This window comes from Anolis carolinensis, unplaced genomic scaffold (assembly GCF_035594765.1).
Source record: "Anolis carolinensis isolate JA03-04 unplaced genomic scaffold, rAnoCar3.1.pri scaffold_10, whole genome shotgun sequence".
Taxonomy (NCBI): domain Eukaryota; kingdom Metazoa; phylum Chordata; class Lepidosauria; order Squamata; family Dactyloidae; genus Anolis; species Anolis carolinensis.
The window spans coordinates 24,524,524-24,541,512 of NW_026943821.1; the positions used below are offsets into that span (position 1 = coordinate 24,524,524).

The window sequence follows — 16,989 nt, forward strand, 5'->3', positions numbered from 1 at the left end:
GGAGACTAGTAGATTGAGGAGAACCAATGGCATTGCTGGTGGTCACCTTTGGTCAGTGGAGGCTAGTAGATTGAGGAGAACCAATGGCATTGCTGAAGGTCACCTTTGGTCAATGGAAACTAGTAGATTGAGGAGAACCAAAGGCTTTGCTGGTGGTCACCTTTGGTCAGTGGAGACTAGTAGATTGAGGAGAACCAAAGGCTTTGCTGGTGGTCACCTTTGTTCAGTGGAGACTAGTAGACTGAGGAGAACCAAAGGCTTTGCTGGTGGTCACCTTTGGTCAGTGGAAACTAGTAGATTGAGGAGAACCAAAGTCATTGCTGATGGTCACCTTTGGTCAATGGAGGCTAGTAGATTGAGAAGAACCAAAGGCATTGCTGATGGTCACCTTTGGTCAATGGAGGCTAGTAAATTGAGGAGAACCAAAGGCTTTGCTGGTGGTCACCTTTGGTCAGTGGAGACTAGTAGATTGAGGTGAACCAAAGGCATTGCTGATGGTCACCTTTGGTCAGTGGAGACTAGTAGATTGAGGTGAACCAAAGGCATTGCTGATGGTCACCTTTGGCCAATGAAGGCTGGTATCAATGTCAATGGGATGGTGCATCTACTCCAGGTCTTCATTACAGTAAATGCTCTTCTAAAGTTGAATTAAAATATCGCATGGAAACACCACCCAACTGACATTGGGTCTTCCACCCTCAGCTACCCTTTGGATCTCCATGGTTGTCCTTCTCCTGCTTGGTCCTCATTGTTCTCATCCTTCCCTGAATCCATCCAATGTCTTTCTGCTCACCACTACTCAACCACCACCATCCCGGTTCCCTTGACAATGTAGCAATGGAAGAAGTCAACCAAATGTCTGCCCAACTGCGGAGGTGGATGAGTGCAAAGCTATCCTGCCTAAAAAGGGGAGCGGGGATTTGGTGGCCATCTAGCGTTGTTGTTTTTTTTATGGAGAGAGAGCTCAAGCGCTACTTTTTGAGGTCTCAAACCCGGGAGCTCCATACCGCACTGTGAAAAACCTTTCCGGAGGGGGATCTTTGTTTTTCTTCTTAACCCTACGCTGATGACTTGGAAGAGTGTCTCCAGGAGTCAAGGGCCCAAGAAGGGCATGAAAAGAACACCGTTCCGAGCCACCCCAAGAACTGTGCCTAGATCAGGATCAGGGACTATGGACCACTTGGCATCCTGGGCGTGTGGCCTCCATCATGGTTTGGACCATCAAGGACCTCTGGACCATTGGAGGCGGGAGAACCACACGGGTAAGCACGGCACTCTCCGGTTGTTTTCAGGTCCCAGGATGGAAGTGATATCTCACCATTTCCATGGCTGCTCTTCTCCTCCTTCTTCTGCAGGACTTTTGATATCACTTCTGTCCCGAAGGATTCCGGATGACCAACAAGCACAAAACGCTAAAGGCTGACTGGGATATTTTATTTACCTTTTCTAAACCAAGACCAGAAACCAGAGAGTTGTAAATCATTGTACCACTGTAGCACTATTTATGATTGTTATTTTAAATATTATATATATATATAGATATATATATTGATGAAGTGCCCTTCTGTCCACAAAGGCATCCAGGGCAAATATATACCATTTTTTAAACAACCGCAATGGGGAAAGAAAATGCATTTAGGAACAGACCCAGAAGAGATCTTTTATGTTGAGGCAGTTTCTACTATCAAAGATACATCGCCTTGTCCTTTCTTTCTTCCTGCCTTTCCTTTGCTTTGCTTTTGCTTTCCCAAAGGAACAAAATGTTTGCTTGCTCCGTTTCTTCACCACATGGCGGTGCCCTTAGACAAGACGAAATGAATACAAGGAATTCTCTGTAGAGAGATTTCTTTTGCAATAATTCTGATACATCCGTTCTTTAAGGCTTCGCCATTCCCTTTTCACGCATTGGCCTCTGAGTTTAGGTCAGCCTTGTAGGACTGGGATCCAATATATTTTTGCCTTGAAAGTAGGCTCAGTTCAAGGTATCCATGGGTTCAGAGGAGAAGAGGTGGTTAATTTGAAATTTGGAAAAGTCTTCAAGATTATCTAGTTGTGATATTTTTCATGAACAACCTACCAGTCGAAGATTTCAGTCTATATATATATATATAGGATGCCTGCCATAGATGTGGGTGAAACATCAGGAAAGAATCAGGAGAGAATTTATATATATATATATATATATACACACACACACACACACACATATACATACACACACACACACACACACACATACACATATGTGTGTGTATACATATATGATGCCTGCCATAGATGTGGGTGAAACATCAGGAGAGAATCAGGAGAGAAATATATATATATACACACACACACACACACACATATATATACATACACAGAGACATACATACACCGTACACATATATATATGTGTGTGTGTATGTGTGTGTGTGTGTGTGTGTGTGTGTGTGTGTGTGTATATATATATATATATACATACTATATATACTATGATGCCTCCCATAGATGTGGGCGAAATATCAGGAGAGAATTATACACACACACAACACACACACACACACACACAACACACACACATACATACACACACACACACACACACGTACACATATTTGTGTATATATAGGATGCCTGCCATAGACGTGGGCAAAACATCAGGAGAGAATGCTTCTGGAACATGGCCATACAGCAACCCAACATATATACATATACATATATACACATATATATTCCTTGAATATATATATATATTCCTTGAATATATATATATTCCTTGAATATATTCCTTGAGATATATATATATATATATATATATATATATATATATATATATTCCTTGAATATATATATATATTCAAGGAAACCATTCTTAATGTTGGTTTGTGTCTGGCCATGTTCCGGAAGCATTCTCTCCTGACGTTTCGCCCACATCTACGGCAGGCATCCTTTGCACTCCATCAACTGAGCAGCCCTGCTCTATCCTCTCTCATCTCACTTTGCAAAATGACCCGGTTTTCCTTCTCCTCCCACTTTTGTCCTCAGCTTAACTTAAGTTGCTGCAAACTTGAGTCCGAATTGCAAAAATAGTTTGCACTCAATTAACTCAGCATCGCATTCCTGATCAACCCTCTCTCATCTGGCTTTAACAACAGTTAATGAAATGTCCCAGTTTCTTTCTCTTCCAAATTTTTGTCCTCAACATACTTTTGTTGCTGCAAATTGAGTTCAACGGGGCAGAAGATTGTCCTTCCTCATAGGGTTGAGCCTGTCTTAGTTTTTGTATTCTTCCTTAATAGTAATTATTTCAGCTCTGACCAACGTTCCATCAACATCTGCAAAATGTTGGAGGGTCTATGAGTCCCATCAGTACTCCAAACTAGAATAGATCAATTGAAACCCAATAGGTCTCCCCTATCTAGGTCTGGCTATTGGGTTTGTGCCTCTCAAAAGAGCCTATGATACTATGGGCACAACCATGAAGAAGTTCTCTTCCTTGGGTTCCATCACTATCTGAAACCACGTCATCATCTCAGTAGGACTTCTGTAGGACAACATCCCAATAGAATGTGTTCCAAATCTTCTCACCTATCATCCTTTCCTTTGGAGGGATTTCACCCCTATCTTCATGTCTTAGGAAGATCTCACACCTAAGGTGGATCTCAGGGCCTTCTCCTAGGTTTCTTGGCCTCTACATCTGAAGCTTGAGATGCAAAGGGACCGTGACCCAGACCACCTCCTCCCCTCTTGGTGGCCACTCTGTCTTCTCAACGCCAGGGAACCAAGAGAGGTTCCTCCTCTTGAGCTCAGTCTCCGTCCACACCTTAGTACTTAGCAAATGTGCCTGGGAGCGGAAGGCCTTCCACTCGCTAAGACAAAAACAAACAAACAAACAAAAAATGCTGTACAGTGACTGTGCCATGTGGTTTCCATTTTTATTGTAACGAATTTAGCCGTATTGGGAATTATAATTATTATTATTATAATGATGATGATGATAACAATAATGACTATGATAATTATTAAAAAATGCTCTTTGATTACTCTGGGCTCAGAGTGTTGTTTTGGGAGGCACAACAAGGACCTGGTCTTGTAGGACCCTCCTACAACTTTCTCCCTTCAGCCTCAGTTTGCCTAAATCAGTGATTCCCAAAGTGGGCGTTACCGCCCCCTAGTGGGCGCTGTAGTGATCCAGGGGGGCGGTGATGGCACATATTAGGGCACGGGGGCCAGGATAGTGGAGGGGCATGGCTTTTTCCCAAGAGCCTGAGATAGGGCTGAGGAGCTATACCTCTACTGAGGCTCTTGTTGGGACACAGAGGGCGGAGCCAGTGAAGGGGGAGGGGCCTCCTTCCAAGAGTCTGAGACAGGGCTGAGCCTCTATACCTCTCCTGAGAGGCCTTTTAGGACTAAAGGGCGGAGCTAGGGAAGGGGGCGGGACCTTCTTCCAAGAGCGTGAGACAGGGCTGAGCCTCTATAGCTCTCCTGAGAGGCCTTTTAGGATTAAAGGGTGGGGCTAGGGGTGGGGGCAGGGCCTCTTACCAATAGCCTGAGACAGGGCTGAGCCTCTATACCTCTCCTGAGAGGCCTTTTAGGACTAAAGGGCGGAGCTAGGGAAGGGGGCGGGACCTCCTTCCAAGCGCCTGAGACAGGGCTGAGCCTCTATAGCTCTCCTGAGAGGTCTTTTAGGACTAAAGGGCGGGGCTAAAGGTGGGGGCGGGGCCTCTTCCTAAGAGCACAAGACAGGGCTGAGCCTCTATACCTCTCCTGAGAGGCCTTTTAGGACTAAAGTGTGGGGCTTAGGGTGAGGGCGGGGCCTCTTTCCAAGAGCTTGAGACAGGGCTGAGCCTCTATACCTCTACTGAGGCGCTTGTTGGAACACAGAGGGCGGAGCTAGGGAAGGGGGCGGGGCCTCCTTCCAAGAGCCTGAGACAGGGCTGAGCCTCTATATGCCTCCCCTGAAGGGCTTGTTAGAACACGGGGGCAGGGTATAGAGGTTGAGCTCCATCAGGCACTTGGGAAGAGGCCCCGCCCCCTCCTCTAGCCCCGCCCCCTGTGTCCAGGACAGGGATAGAAGCTCAGCCCTGTCTCAGAGCTCGTAACTCCACCCATCCCAGTCCTCTGCCTATTTGTGGCCCCGTCCACCTCCCCCTCCCAGCCCTGCATCTTGGACTAGGGGAGAGGCTCAGCCCTGCCCTCTTGAGCAGGATCCACGCCCACCTCTCTAAGCCACGCCCCCCAGGGGGTACTAATATTTTTTCTGGAAAGGGGGTGGTAGGCCAAATAAGTTTGGGAACCACTGGCCTAAATCGCTGCAATCCGAGTACAAAGAAGCTGTTGTCTGAAAAAGTGATGATCCCAAGACCTGAATTAGAAGAAATTTGAGGATTTCTGGGGGTTGGTAGTTAGAGTTGTCCCTCACCTTGAGGTTCCATCTCCTGAACTTGAGATTTCAGCTTCCGTTCCCAAGATCTAGAACCAATATATAGACGTTGATGTTATGTTACAAGAGGCATCCCCTTGATGATACTGAGCACAATGCATGAACTACAGTTGTACAGAGGACAAAATTAAGCAACACAACGTCTCACATACACACTTTTCAAGGCCATGAGGTTCCTCATCCTGAGAACCAGAGGAGAAGGTCCAGGCCTAGAACCCTAGCGCCAACGTCTGAGATCTGGGGATCCCTTTGGTGGTCAAACATATAATAATGTTCCCAAAGCCAAGCTATGAGGAGGTTAAGGAAGACGACCTGAAGTTGAGTGGGAATTTGTTTTCCAATGCCGGTGGTAAAGGTGATGGCTGAGATGGTCTTGAACGTAGTCGACGACACCTGGTGACCTTCCGCACCATCAAACACAGATCTGCCCTGAAACGCTTGATAGCGAAACAGTAGATCAGTGGGTCAATGCAGCTGTTGAGACTCAAGAGAGCCACACTGAGCATGTGCAGGTTGTCCAGGAATGACGGGGGTCCACCGAATGGACTGGACATCCGGTTGACCACCCAAGGCACCAGGGAGAGGTGGTAGGGAGCCACGCAGACCACAAACACCAAAAGCATGCCCAGGACCATGACTTGAGCCCGGCGGCGGTGTCCACCTTGACAGGGCCCGGTGGCAACCGAGAGGGACCTCATGATGGAGATGTAGGCCCCCAAGACCACCAAGAAGGAGGCCGCGAAGAGAAGCACCATGACGTAAGCATAGCTCCTCCGTCCCGTATGTTCCTCAAAGCATTTCGTGTGGAGCGACCCGTCCTGGTGGGTCTGCTGAGTAGCCAAGGAGGGGACGGCACAAGCCGCACACAGACCCCAGGCCAAGGTACACCCCACCAATGCTCCCCGGGGCTTGTTCAAAGCCAGCTCCATCTTGGCCACGGTGCAATAGCGGTTCAAGCTGATGAGGGTCATGAAAGCCATGGCGCTGTAAGTAGCCAAATAATAGGTGGCCCCAGCCAAGCGGCAGAAGGCTTCGGGCAGAACCCAGTGGCCCTCTGCCCAGTAGTAGGGGATCCAGAAGGGCAGGGTGAGGTTGAAGAAGATGTCCGCCAGGGTGAGGTTGAGCAGGTAGATGCGGATGGCCTTGCGCACCCGTCCGCTCTGGAGGAACACAAGGAGGGCGGCCATGTTGCCCGGCAAGCCCACACACAGCACCAGGCAGTAGACGGCCGGCACCAGGATGAACTGGACGGGGTCACTAAGAAGGCAACGCCCGCCCACAAGCCATGTGCCAGTGGAGTTATTCATCCCAATGCTCCTGTGTCGACAAAAAGAAAGGGATACAACATCAGTTCAAAATGTGAAGGGAGAGGGACACATTTCAGAAGTAGGAAAAGCCTGTAACCCAGTGATTCCCAAAGTGGGCACTACCGCCCCCCAGTGGGCGCTGAAGGGATCCGGGGGGTGGTGATGGCACCTATTAGGACACAAGGGCGGGGCCAGAGGAGGGGAGGGGCCTCTTCCCAAGTGCCGGAGACAGGGCTGAGCACCTGAGGTGCCTGTTAGGACAAAGGGGGTGGAGCTAGAGGAGTGGGTGTGGCTTCTTCCCAAGAGCCCGAGACAGGGCTGAGGATCTATACCTCTCCTGAGGGGCTTGTTGGGACACAGAGGGTGGAGCTAGGGAAGGGGGCGGGGCCTCCTTCCAAGAGCCTGAGACAGGGCAGAGCCTCTATATCTCTCCTGAGAGGCCTTTTAGGACTAAAGGGCGGGGCTAGGGGTGGGGGCGGGGCCTCTTCCCAAGTGCCGGAGACAGGGCTGAGGATCTATACCTCTCCTGAGGCGCTTGTTGGGACACAGAGGGTGGAGCTAGGGAAGGGGGCGGGGCCTCCTTCCAAGAGCCTGAGACAGGGCTGAGCTTCTATATCTCTCCTGAGAGGCCTTTTAGGACTAAAGGGCGGGGCTAGGGGTGGGGGCGGGGCCTCTTCCCAAGTGCCGGAGACAGGGCTGAGGATCTATACCTCTCCTGAGGCGCTTGTTGGGACACAGAGGGTGGAGCTAGGGAAGGGGGCGGGGCCTCCTTCCAAGAGCCTGAGACAGGGCTGAGCCTCTATATTTCTCCTGAGAGGCCTTTTAGGACTAAAGGGCAGGGCTAAGGGCAGGACCTCTTCCCAAGAGCCTCTGTATACCACCCCTGAGGCACTTGTTAGAACATAGGGGCAGGATATAGAGGTTCAGCCCCGTCAGACACTTGGGAAGAGGCCCCGCCCCCTACTCAGGCCCCGCCCCCTGTGTCCAGGACAGGGATAGAAGCTCAGCCCTGCCTCAGAGCTCGTAACTCCGCCCATCCCAGTCCTGGCCGCCCATTTGTGATTAAATCATTATTCTCATCTTCTTCAATGTAAATGTGCTTATGTATCCTTTTAATAATAATAGAGTGGAATAATAAATGTAATAAAAATAATAATAATAAATGCAGTAAAATAAATGTAATAATAAATAAAGTAAAATAATAAATGTATTAATAGTAATAAAAATAGAGTAAAATAAATGTAAAAGTAACACTGATAATAGAGTAAAATAATAAATGTAATAATAATAATTAATAGAGTAAAATAATATATGTAACAATACCAATAATAATAGAGAAAAATAATAAATATACCATATATACTGGAGTATAAGCCGGCCTGAATATAAGCCCACCAGGACCCTCACCCGAGTATAAGCCAAGGAGGGGGTTTTTTAGTCCTAAAAAAGGGCTGAAAAACTAGGCTTACACTCAAGTATATACAGTCAGTTGGCAAAAATGTGTGGCTTGGCAGAACTTGTAATTCAAGTTCTCAGCTGGGACCTATTGAAACGGAGAGAAAGCCCACTCACATTCCAGGCGATCCAAGACTTCCTTCCCAACTCTCTAAGCTGTGCCGCCAACATGCACCCCTTTCTGAAGCCCAAAGAGGTCTTGATGATGAGGAAGCACCACAGCTGCGAGAGATGCCTGGGAGAGCTGCCACCCATCTCTGGAGACACGGAGGCTGGCTCCAGGCGCAGCTGCAGAGGCCAAAGGGACTCCTTGGCTGCCCAGTCCATTCACCTGTTTCCACCCGGGTCTCCAGGCCAAACCACAGGGAACAGCTGTGCTGCAATGCCTTGCTTAGCCAAGCCTCCTCCTTGTTCTACCCACCCAAGGAGACTCTTTCTGGTCCTGTCCTTTGGTAAGTCGTTGCTCTGCATCCTCGGGCACAGCTCCCCTTACTTTACCGCTGAAGAATTCTCTGCCTGTTTGGCCCAATTTTTTATTATTATTATTATTATTATTATTATTATTATTATTATTATTATTATTATTATTATCAACACAACGACGTTGTATGGCACAGCAAACAAGATAGATATGCTGGATTTCGTTTCGCAAAACCACAAGTCGAACACTTCCCAAGTGTCTAGGACTGTGTGATGTATTTTCTGATGATGTGTGCAGATCCCAGTAGGGTGGCCTTTTGCAGTTGGCAGATGGTGATTTTGTCAATGTCTATTGTTTCCAAATGCCGGCTGAGATCTTTTGGCACGGCACCCAGTGTGCCCATCACCACCGGGACCACCTGTACTGGTTTCTGCCAGAGTCTTTGAAGTTCAATCTTGAGGTCCTGAGAGCGGCTGAGTTTTTCCTGTTGTTTTTCATCTATGCGACTGTCACCTGGGATGGCAACATCAATGATCCAAACCTTGTTCTTTTCCACAACTGTGATGTCTGGTGTGTTGTGTTCCAGAACTTTGTCAGTCTGGATTCGGAAGTCCCACAGTATCTTTGCATGTTCATTTTCCACGACCTTTGCTGGTTTGTGATCCCACCAGTTCTTTGCTGCTGGGAGGTGGGACTTGAGGCATAAGTTCCAATGAATCATTTGGGCCACATAGTTGTGCCTCTGTTTGTAGTCTGTCTGTGCGATTTTCTTACAGCAGCTGAGGATATGATCAATGATTATTATTATTATTATTATCATTATTATTTTATTCCTCACAGTTGTGGAGAAGAAAAAGGTTTGGATCATTGATGTTGCCATCCCAGGTGACAGTCGCATTGATGAAAAACAACAGGAAAAACTCAGCCGCTCTCAGGACCTCAAGATTGAACTTCAAAGACTCTGGCAGAAACCAGTGCAGGTGGTCCTGGTGGTGATCGGCACACTGGGTGCCGTGCCAAAAGATCTCAGCCAGCATTTGGAAACAATAGACATTGACAAAATTACGATCTGCCAACTGCAAAAGGCCACCCTACTGGGATCTGCACTCATCATCCGAAAATACATCACACAGTCCTAGACACTTGGGAAGTGTTTGACTTGTGATTTTGTGAAACAAAATCCAGCATATCTTTCTTTTTTGCTGTGTCATAATAATAATAATAATAATAATAATAATAATAATAATAATAATAATAATAATAATAATAATAATAAATACATCACACAGTCCTAGACACTTGGGAAGAGTTAGACTTGTGATTTTGTGAAACGAAATCCAGCATATCTATCCTGTTTGCTGTGTCATAAAATAATAATAATAATAATAATAATAATAATAATAATAATAATAATAATAATAATAAATACATCACACAGTCCTAGACACTTGGGAAGTGTTCGACTTGTGATTTTGTGAAACGAAATCCAGCATATCTTTCTTGTTTGCTGTGTCATAATATAATAATAATAATAATAATAATAATAATAATAATAATAATAATAATAATAAATACATCACACAGTCCTAGACACTTGGGAAGTGTTTGACTTGTGATTTTGTGAAACAAAATCCAGCATATCTTTCTTTTTTGCTGTGTCATAATAATAATAATAATAATAATAATAATAATAATAATAATAATAATAATAAATACATCACACAGTCCTAGACACTTGGGAAGAGTTAGACTTGTGATTTTGTGAAACGAAATCCAGCATATCTATCCTGTTTGCTGTGTCATAAAATAATAATAATAATAATAATAATAATAATAATAATAATAATAATAATAATAAAAATAAATACATCACACAGTCCTAGATACTTGGGAAGTGTTCGACTTGTGATTTTGTGATACGAAATCCAGCATGTCAATCTTGTTTGCTGTGTCATACAATAAAATAATAATAATACATTTATTATTTCACTCTGATATTATTATTATTATTGCATTTATTATTTTATTCTATTTATTATTACATGTACAGTAGAGTCTCGCTTATCCAACATAAACGGGCCAGCAGAACGTTGGATAAGCGAATATGTTGGATAATAAGGAGAGATTAAGGAAAAGCCTATTAAACATCAAATTAGGTTATGATTTTACAAATTAAGCACCAAAACATTATGTTGTACTACAAATTTGCCATAAAAAGTAGTTCAATACACAATAATGCTATGTAGTAATTACTGTATTTACGAATTTAGCACCAAAATATCACGATGTATTGAAAACATTGACTACAAAAATGCTTGGATAATCCAGAATGTTGGATTTATTCTGCCGGCCCGTTTATGTTGGATAAGTGAGACTCTAATGTACATCAGAAGTATCAAGAAGAGAGGAAAAGACTCAAACAATATTATTGTGTATTTTCTACTGAACTTAACAGGGGTATGGATTTATACCCATATCATTAAGGACATAAGGAGGAAGAACGGAAGTTTAATTATTATTTTTCTTTTAAAAAAAATATTTTTCTTATTTTCATTTTTTTTCTCTCTTTCCTTTTCTTTTTTGGATTTTGATGAACTGTCGGTGTGGGTTTCTTTTCTCTCTTTTTTTTCTTCTTCTTCCAATTTTATTCTTGATTTAATCCATCTTTTCACCCAACTTTCGTATCGAAAAATTGTTCTCACACTTTTGCTGTATTTAATAGACATGTCCAAAAAATCGTTTTGAATCGTATATCAGAATTATTTTGGATTGTTCTCGCTTTTTGATATGAATTCTGAGACATTGTCTCACAGCACAACCAGCAATGTAATTCGAACCACTGTCGGCCCATTTTCTAATTGTCTCTTAATGTTTCGTTAATTTCCCCCCCCCCCCCCCCAAATTTTTTTTAAATATTTCTTTTGTTTCTGCAACCTACCTTAAATGGGAGCTTAGTGCAGACTAATATGGCTGCCACTCCCCAGCCAATCAGAAGCTTCCACGATGGACGCAAAGGTGGGGGCTAACGTCCTCTGCGTCCACATGGAAGATTGCCATACGAGCCCGGTGTGTAGCGATTGCGCATGCGCGTCCGTCATTTTAGAAACATTTAGAATCATTATGAATTTTCGGAAATATCCGAAATTTTTGGGTGAAAAAATCGGAAATACTTTCTATATCGAAGCGCCAGTGCCCCCTACTTTAGAAACGAGAATTGAAACATTTTTTTCATCGATCGGACATGCCTAGTATTTAATATTTGAAACTTTAATAAAAAAATATTAAAAAAGAAAAAAGAAACAGCACTTGGCCCTGTATGATCCTTCTCATTGCAACGATGGCTCTTTCCCCTTGAAGAATTTAAGGATGGGACTCTTACCTTTCCAGGATGGTCCGGATTTTGTCCTTCTGCTACGAAGCCCTGCAGTTCTTGCTGCCTCGCTTCTGTGCATCAGATGTTCCTTCTCTCTTTGTGGTCTTCCTTCCTTCCTTTCTTTCTCTTTCTTTCTGCCCCCGTCTCCTTCTCAAACCCAGCCCCATGTCAGAGGTTAATCCTTCCAATTGTGCCGAGGCAGCAGCTGGCTGCGGAGAGAGGCACCTGTGCATGTATGTAAAACTGGATTCCCCGAAGAATATGGCATCACAAGGCGGCGGGGAATCAAGGGGCCATCCAGTCCAGCCCCAAACACCGAGGGCCACCTGCTTCCTCCATTCAAAGAGAATCAAAGCTGGTCTGCAAATGGAGCAGAGCTCCAAATGGGACACATCATGTTGCGATGTGCAAAGCACTGAGTGCTGGTTGGATCAAAGAAGTGAGCCCAGCTGCACATTTGCTTCAAAAGCCAGGAATGGAAATACAGGCAGTCCTGAGTTACAAATTGAATCAATCTAATAACAATAATAGAAGCAGGGTGTAAATAATAAACATATAATTATTAATAATAGAAATTATCATTATTATTGACACAACGATGTTGTATGACACAGCAAACAAGATAGACATGCTGGATTTCGTTTCACAAAACCACAAGTTGAACACTTCCCAAGCGTCTAGGACTGTGTGATGTATTTTCGGATGATGTGCGCAGATCCCAGCAGGGTGGCCTTTTGCAGTTGGCAGATCGTAATTTTGTCAATGTCTATTGTTTCCAAATGCCGGCTGAGATCTTTTGGCACGGCACCCAATGTGCCCATCACCACCGGGACCACCTGCACTGGTTTCTGCCAGAGTCTTTGAAGTTCAATCTTGAGGTCCTGATAGCGGCTGAGTTTTTCCTGTTGTTTTTCATCAATGCAACTGTCACCTGGGATGGCGACATCAATTATCCAAACCTTGTTCTTTTCCACAACTGTGATATCTGGTGTGTTGTGTTCCAGAACTTTGTCAGTCTGGATTCGGAAGTCCCACAGTATCTTTGCGTGTTCATTTTCCACGACCTTTGCTGGTTTTTGATCCCACCAGTTCTTTGCTGCTGGCAGGTGGTACTTGATGCATAAGTTCCAATGGATCATTTGGGCCACACAGTTATGCCTCTGTTTGTAGTCTGTCTGTGCAATTTTCTTACAGCAGCTGAGGAGATGATCAATGGTTTATTATTATTATTATTATTATTATTATTATTATTATTATTATTATTATAGCAGAGTATAAATGAAAATTATAATAGAAGCAGGGTGTGAATAAATAGTATAATAATAATAGAAGCAGGGTGTAAATTATTATTATTATTATTATTATTATTATTATTATTATTATTATACACTTTACACAGAACACTTTACACAGTCCTAGACAATTGGGAAGTGTTCGACTTGTGATTTTGTGATACAAAATCCAGCATATCTATCTTGTTTGCTGTGTCATACAATAAAATAATAATACTAATAATAATAATAGTAGTAGTAGTAGTAGTACAAGAAAACCGCACTGCAAACTAGAGCTGACAGTTGGCACAACAAAACATTGCATAGAAAGTTCCTTGACAAAATTGAAGGAAAAGCAGATAAGGAGAAGACCTGGCTCTGGCTCATGAATGGGACCCTGAAGAAGGAGACAGAAGGCCTGATCCTTGCAGCCCAGAAGCAAGACATCAGGACAAAGGCAATGAAGGCCAAGATCGAAAAATCAGCTGATGACCCAAAATGCAGACTGTGCAAGGAAACCGACAAAACCATTGACCTCATTCTCAGCTGCTATAAGAAAATCGCACAGACAGACTACAAACAGAGGCACAACTATGTGGCCCAAATGATTCATGGGAACTTATGCCTCAAGTACCACCTCCCAGCAGCAAAGAACTGGTGGGATCACAAACCTGCAAAGGTCATGGAAAATGAACATGCAAAGATACTGTGGGACTTCCGAATCCAGACTGACAAAGTTCTGGAACTCAACACACCAGACATCACAGTTGTGGAGAAGAAAAAGGTTTGGATCATTGATGTCGCCATCCCAGGTGACAGTCGCATTGACGAAAAACAACAGGAAAAACTCAGCCGCTCTCAGGACCTCAAGATTGAACTTCAAAGACTCTGGCAGAAACCAGTGCAGGTGGTCCCGGTGGTGATGGGCACATTGGTTGCCGTGCCAAAAGATCTCAGCCGACATTTGGAAACAATAGACATTGACAAAATTATGATCTGCCAACTGCAAAAGGCCACCCGACTGGGATCTGCACGCATCATCCGAAGATACATCACACAGTCCTAAACGCTTGGGAAGTGTCCGACTTGTGATTTTGTGATACGAGGTCCAGCATATCTATCTTGTTTGCTGTGTCATACAATAATAATAATAATAATAATAATAATAATAATAATAATAATAACAACTTTATTTTTATATGCTGCCTCCATCTCCCCAATGAGGACTTGGAGCGGCTCACATGGGGCCAAGCCCAGCAAATCGACAGGGCGATTTTCAATATGGATATGGGCCAGGTTATAATGCTACATATGTTATGGTATGTGGCTATGCACAGCAGGCTAAACCACTGCGCTGCAGAAAAATCTGGCCGGTTGAAAGGTCGGCAGTTTGAACCCAGCATTCTCTCCTGACGTTTTGCCCACATCTATGGCAGTGATCCCGAGGTCTGCTGGAAACGAGGCAAGAGGGGTTTATATATTTGTGGAATGTACTTTTTTTTTGCCAAAGAGGGCTGGGGCTTCTCCAAACTACAAATCCCAAGATTCCCTAGCATTAAACCATGGCCGTTAAAGTGGTCTCAAACTGCATTCATTCTACAGTGTAGATGCACTACAGTGCAGTAGTTTTAACCCAATGAAGTGCGTGAGAAGGGAATGACACTTCCCAGTTTCCTTCGGCAAAAGCACACTGCAGCATTGTTTCCTTGCTTGTGCATTTTCCTCATTTGTAATTATGCCATATAATGGCATAATCTTGACTATAATTCTGATATTATTTTGCCACACATGGCCCTACCTTCGTCTGTGCCAAGGCTGGGAAACTGATTTGCTTTCTTTCTAATTTTTTTTTGCATTGCAACCCCATGAAGCTTCACTTTCTCTCTGTCAAGCGAACATATAACCATCATGGATTGATAGCCCTGGCCCTCCGTGAATTTGTCTATTTCAAGCCTCTCTATCTGCCTCAGCAATGCGCCTTTGCAAGCAATCTATCATGCATAATCAGAAGAAATAAAACTGCCACGCTAAAAAAAAAATATCACGGAAATGCCGGCAATACATCAACTGTGAGATGGATCAAATACGCAGCTAAGTAACATCGACCCACTGAAACATTGAAATTTCCAGGAAATGGTTTGCTTTGATAGCAAGAAAAATGGCAAGTCTTGGCATTAGCCATTTATCTAAATCTACCAAAAGGATGGCTATAGATGAAATTAATGTATTGGGACAGAAATCAATACCGGGTTAATTAGTTCTTTGCGCTGTTGGCTATACAGTCAGCCCTCCACATCTGCAGCAACTACAACTCCCAAATGTCAAGGTCTATTTTCCCCAAACTCCACCAGTGTTCAAATTTGGGCATATTGAGTATTTGTGCCAAGTTTGGTCCAGATCCATCATTGTTCGGAATCCACAGTGCTCTGGATGTAGGTGAACTACAACTCCCAAAATCAAGGTCAATGCCCACCAAACCCTTCAAGTATTTTCTGTTGGTCATGAGAGTTCTGTGTGCCAAGTTTTGGTTCAATTCCATCGTCCAGAATGCTCTTTGATTGTAGGTGAACTATAAATCCCAGAAACTACAAATCCTAAATTTCTTCCATTTGAGCTAGTGGGTCTAAAGTCTATGCCAATTTTACATACATACATACATACATACATACATACATATATATATATATATATAATACAATAATTTATAAATATATATTGTATATACCAGGGGTCCCCAAACTAAGGCCCGGGGGCCGGATGCGGCCCTCCAAGGTAATTTACCTGGCCCTCGCCCTCATTTATAATATATTTTTATATGCGTTTTAATAATATAATATATTGTATATATACATATAATATTGATAATAATATTATCATTTTATACAATACAGTACTGACAAAAATATCATATAATAATATTAATTATATGTTATATATTACATATAATATTACAGTATAGTGGTATAGTTCAATATAGTAATATATAATGCTAATATTGTGCTATGCTAATAATATAATATATTGTATGTACATACAGCTGCTCTGAGTCCCCTTCGGGGTGAGAAGGGTGGGATATAAATGTAGTAAATAAAGGTAGTAAATGAATAAATAAATAATTTTGGACTTGGGCTCGCCCAAAGTCTGAAATGACTTGAAGACACACAACAACAACAATCCTAATTAACCTGACTATCTCATTGGCCAGAAGCAGGCCCACACTTCCTATTGAAATCCTGATAGGTTTATGTTAGTTAAAATTATTTTCATTTTTAAATATTGTATTGTTCTTTCTTTGTTATTGTTGTTGTTTTGCACTACAAATAAGATATGTGCAGTGTGCATAGGAATTTGTTCGGTTTTTTTCCCCAAATGATAATTCGGCCCCTCAACAGTCTGAAGGATTGTGGACCAGCCCTCTGCTTTAAAAGTTTGAGGACCCCTGGTATATACAGTAGAGTCTCACTTATCCAACATTAACGGGCTGGCAGAACGTTGGATGAGCGAATATGTTGGATAATAAGGAGGGATTAAGGAAAAGCCTATTAAACATCAAATTAGGTTATGATTTTACCAATTAAGCACCAAAACATCAGGTTATACAACAAATTTGGCAGAAAAAGTAGTTCAATATGCAATAATGCTATGTAGTAATTACTGTATTTACGAATTTAGCACCAAAATATCATGATTTATTGAAAACATCAACTACAAAAATGTGTTGGCTAATCCAGAACGTT

General features: G+C 43.2%; 1 protein-coding gene across 1 annotated transcript; it reads right to left on the bottom strand.

Annotated features, from left to right (window-relative positions):
* Nucleotides 1–3,903: 3,903 nt before the first annotated feature.
* LOC103280970 (platelet-activating factor receptor-like) lies at nt 3,904–12,493 on the bottom strand. Its single transcript, XM_062962090.1, has 2 exons — nt 11,988–12,493; nt 3,904–6,742 (listed from the first exon to the last, which is right to left on the bottom strand). Exon 2 carries the CDS (start codon nt 6,730–6,732, stop codon nt 5,713–5,715), a length of 1,020 nt encoding a protein of 339 aa, XP_062818160.1. The 5' UTR covers nt 6,733–6,742; nt 11,988–12,493; the 3' UTR covers nt 3,904–5,712.
* Nucleotides 12,494–16,989: the final 4,496 nt, after the last annotated feature.

Bases quoted from the DNA above. Each gene is read 5' to 3' on its own strand.
- LOC103280970 (XM_062962090.1), bottom strand. From the start codon at position 6,732: ATGAATAACTCCACTGGCACATGGCTTGTGGGCGGGCGTTGCCTTCTT.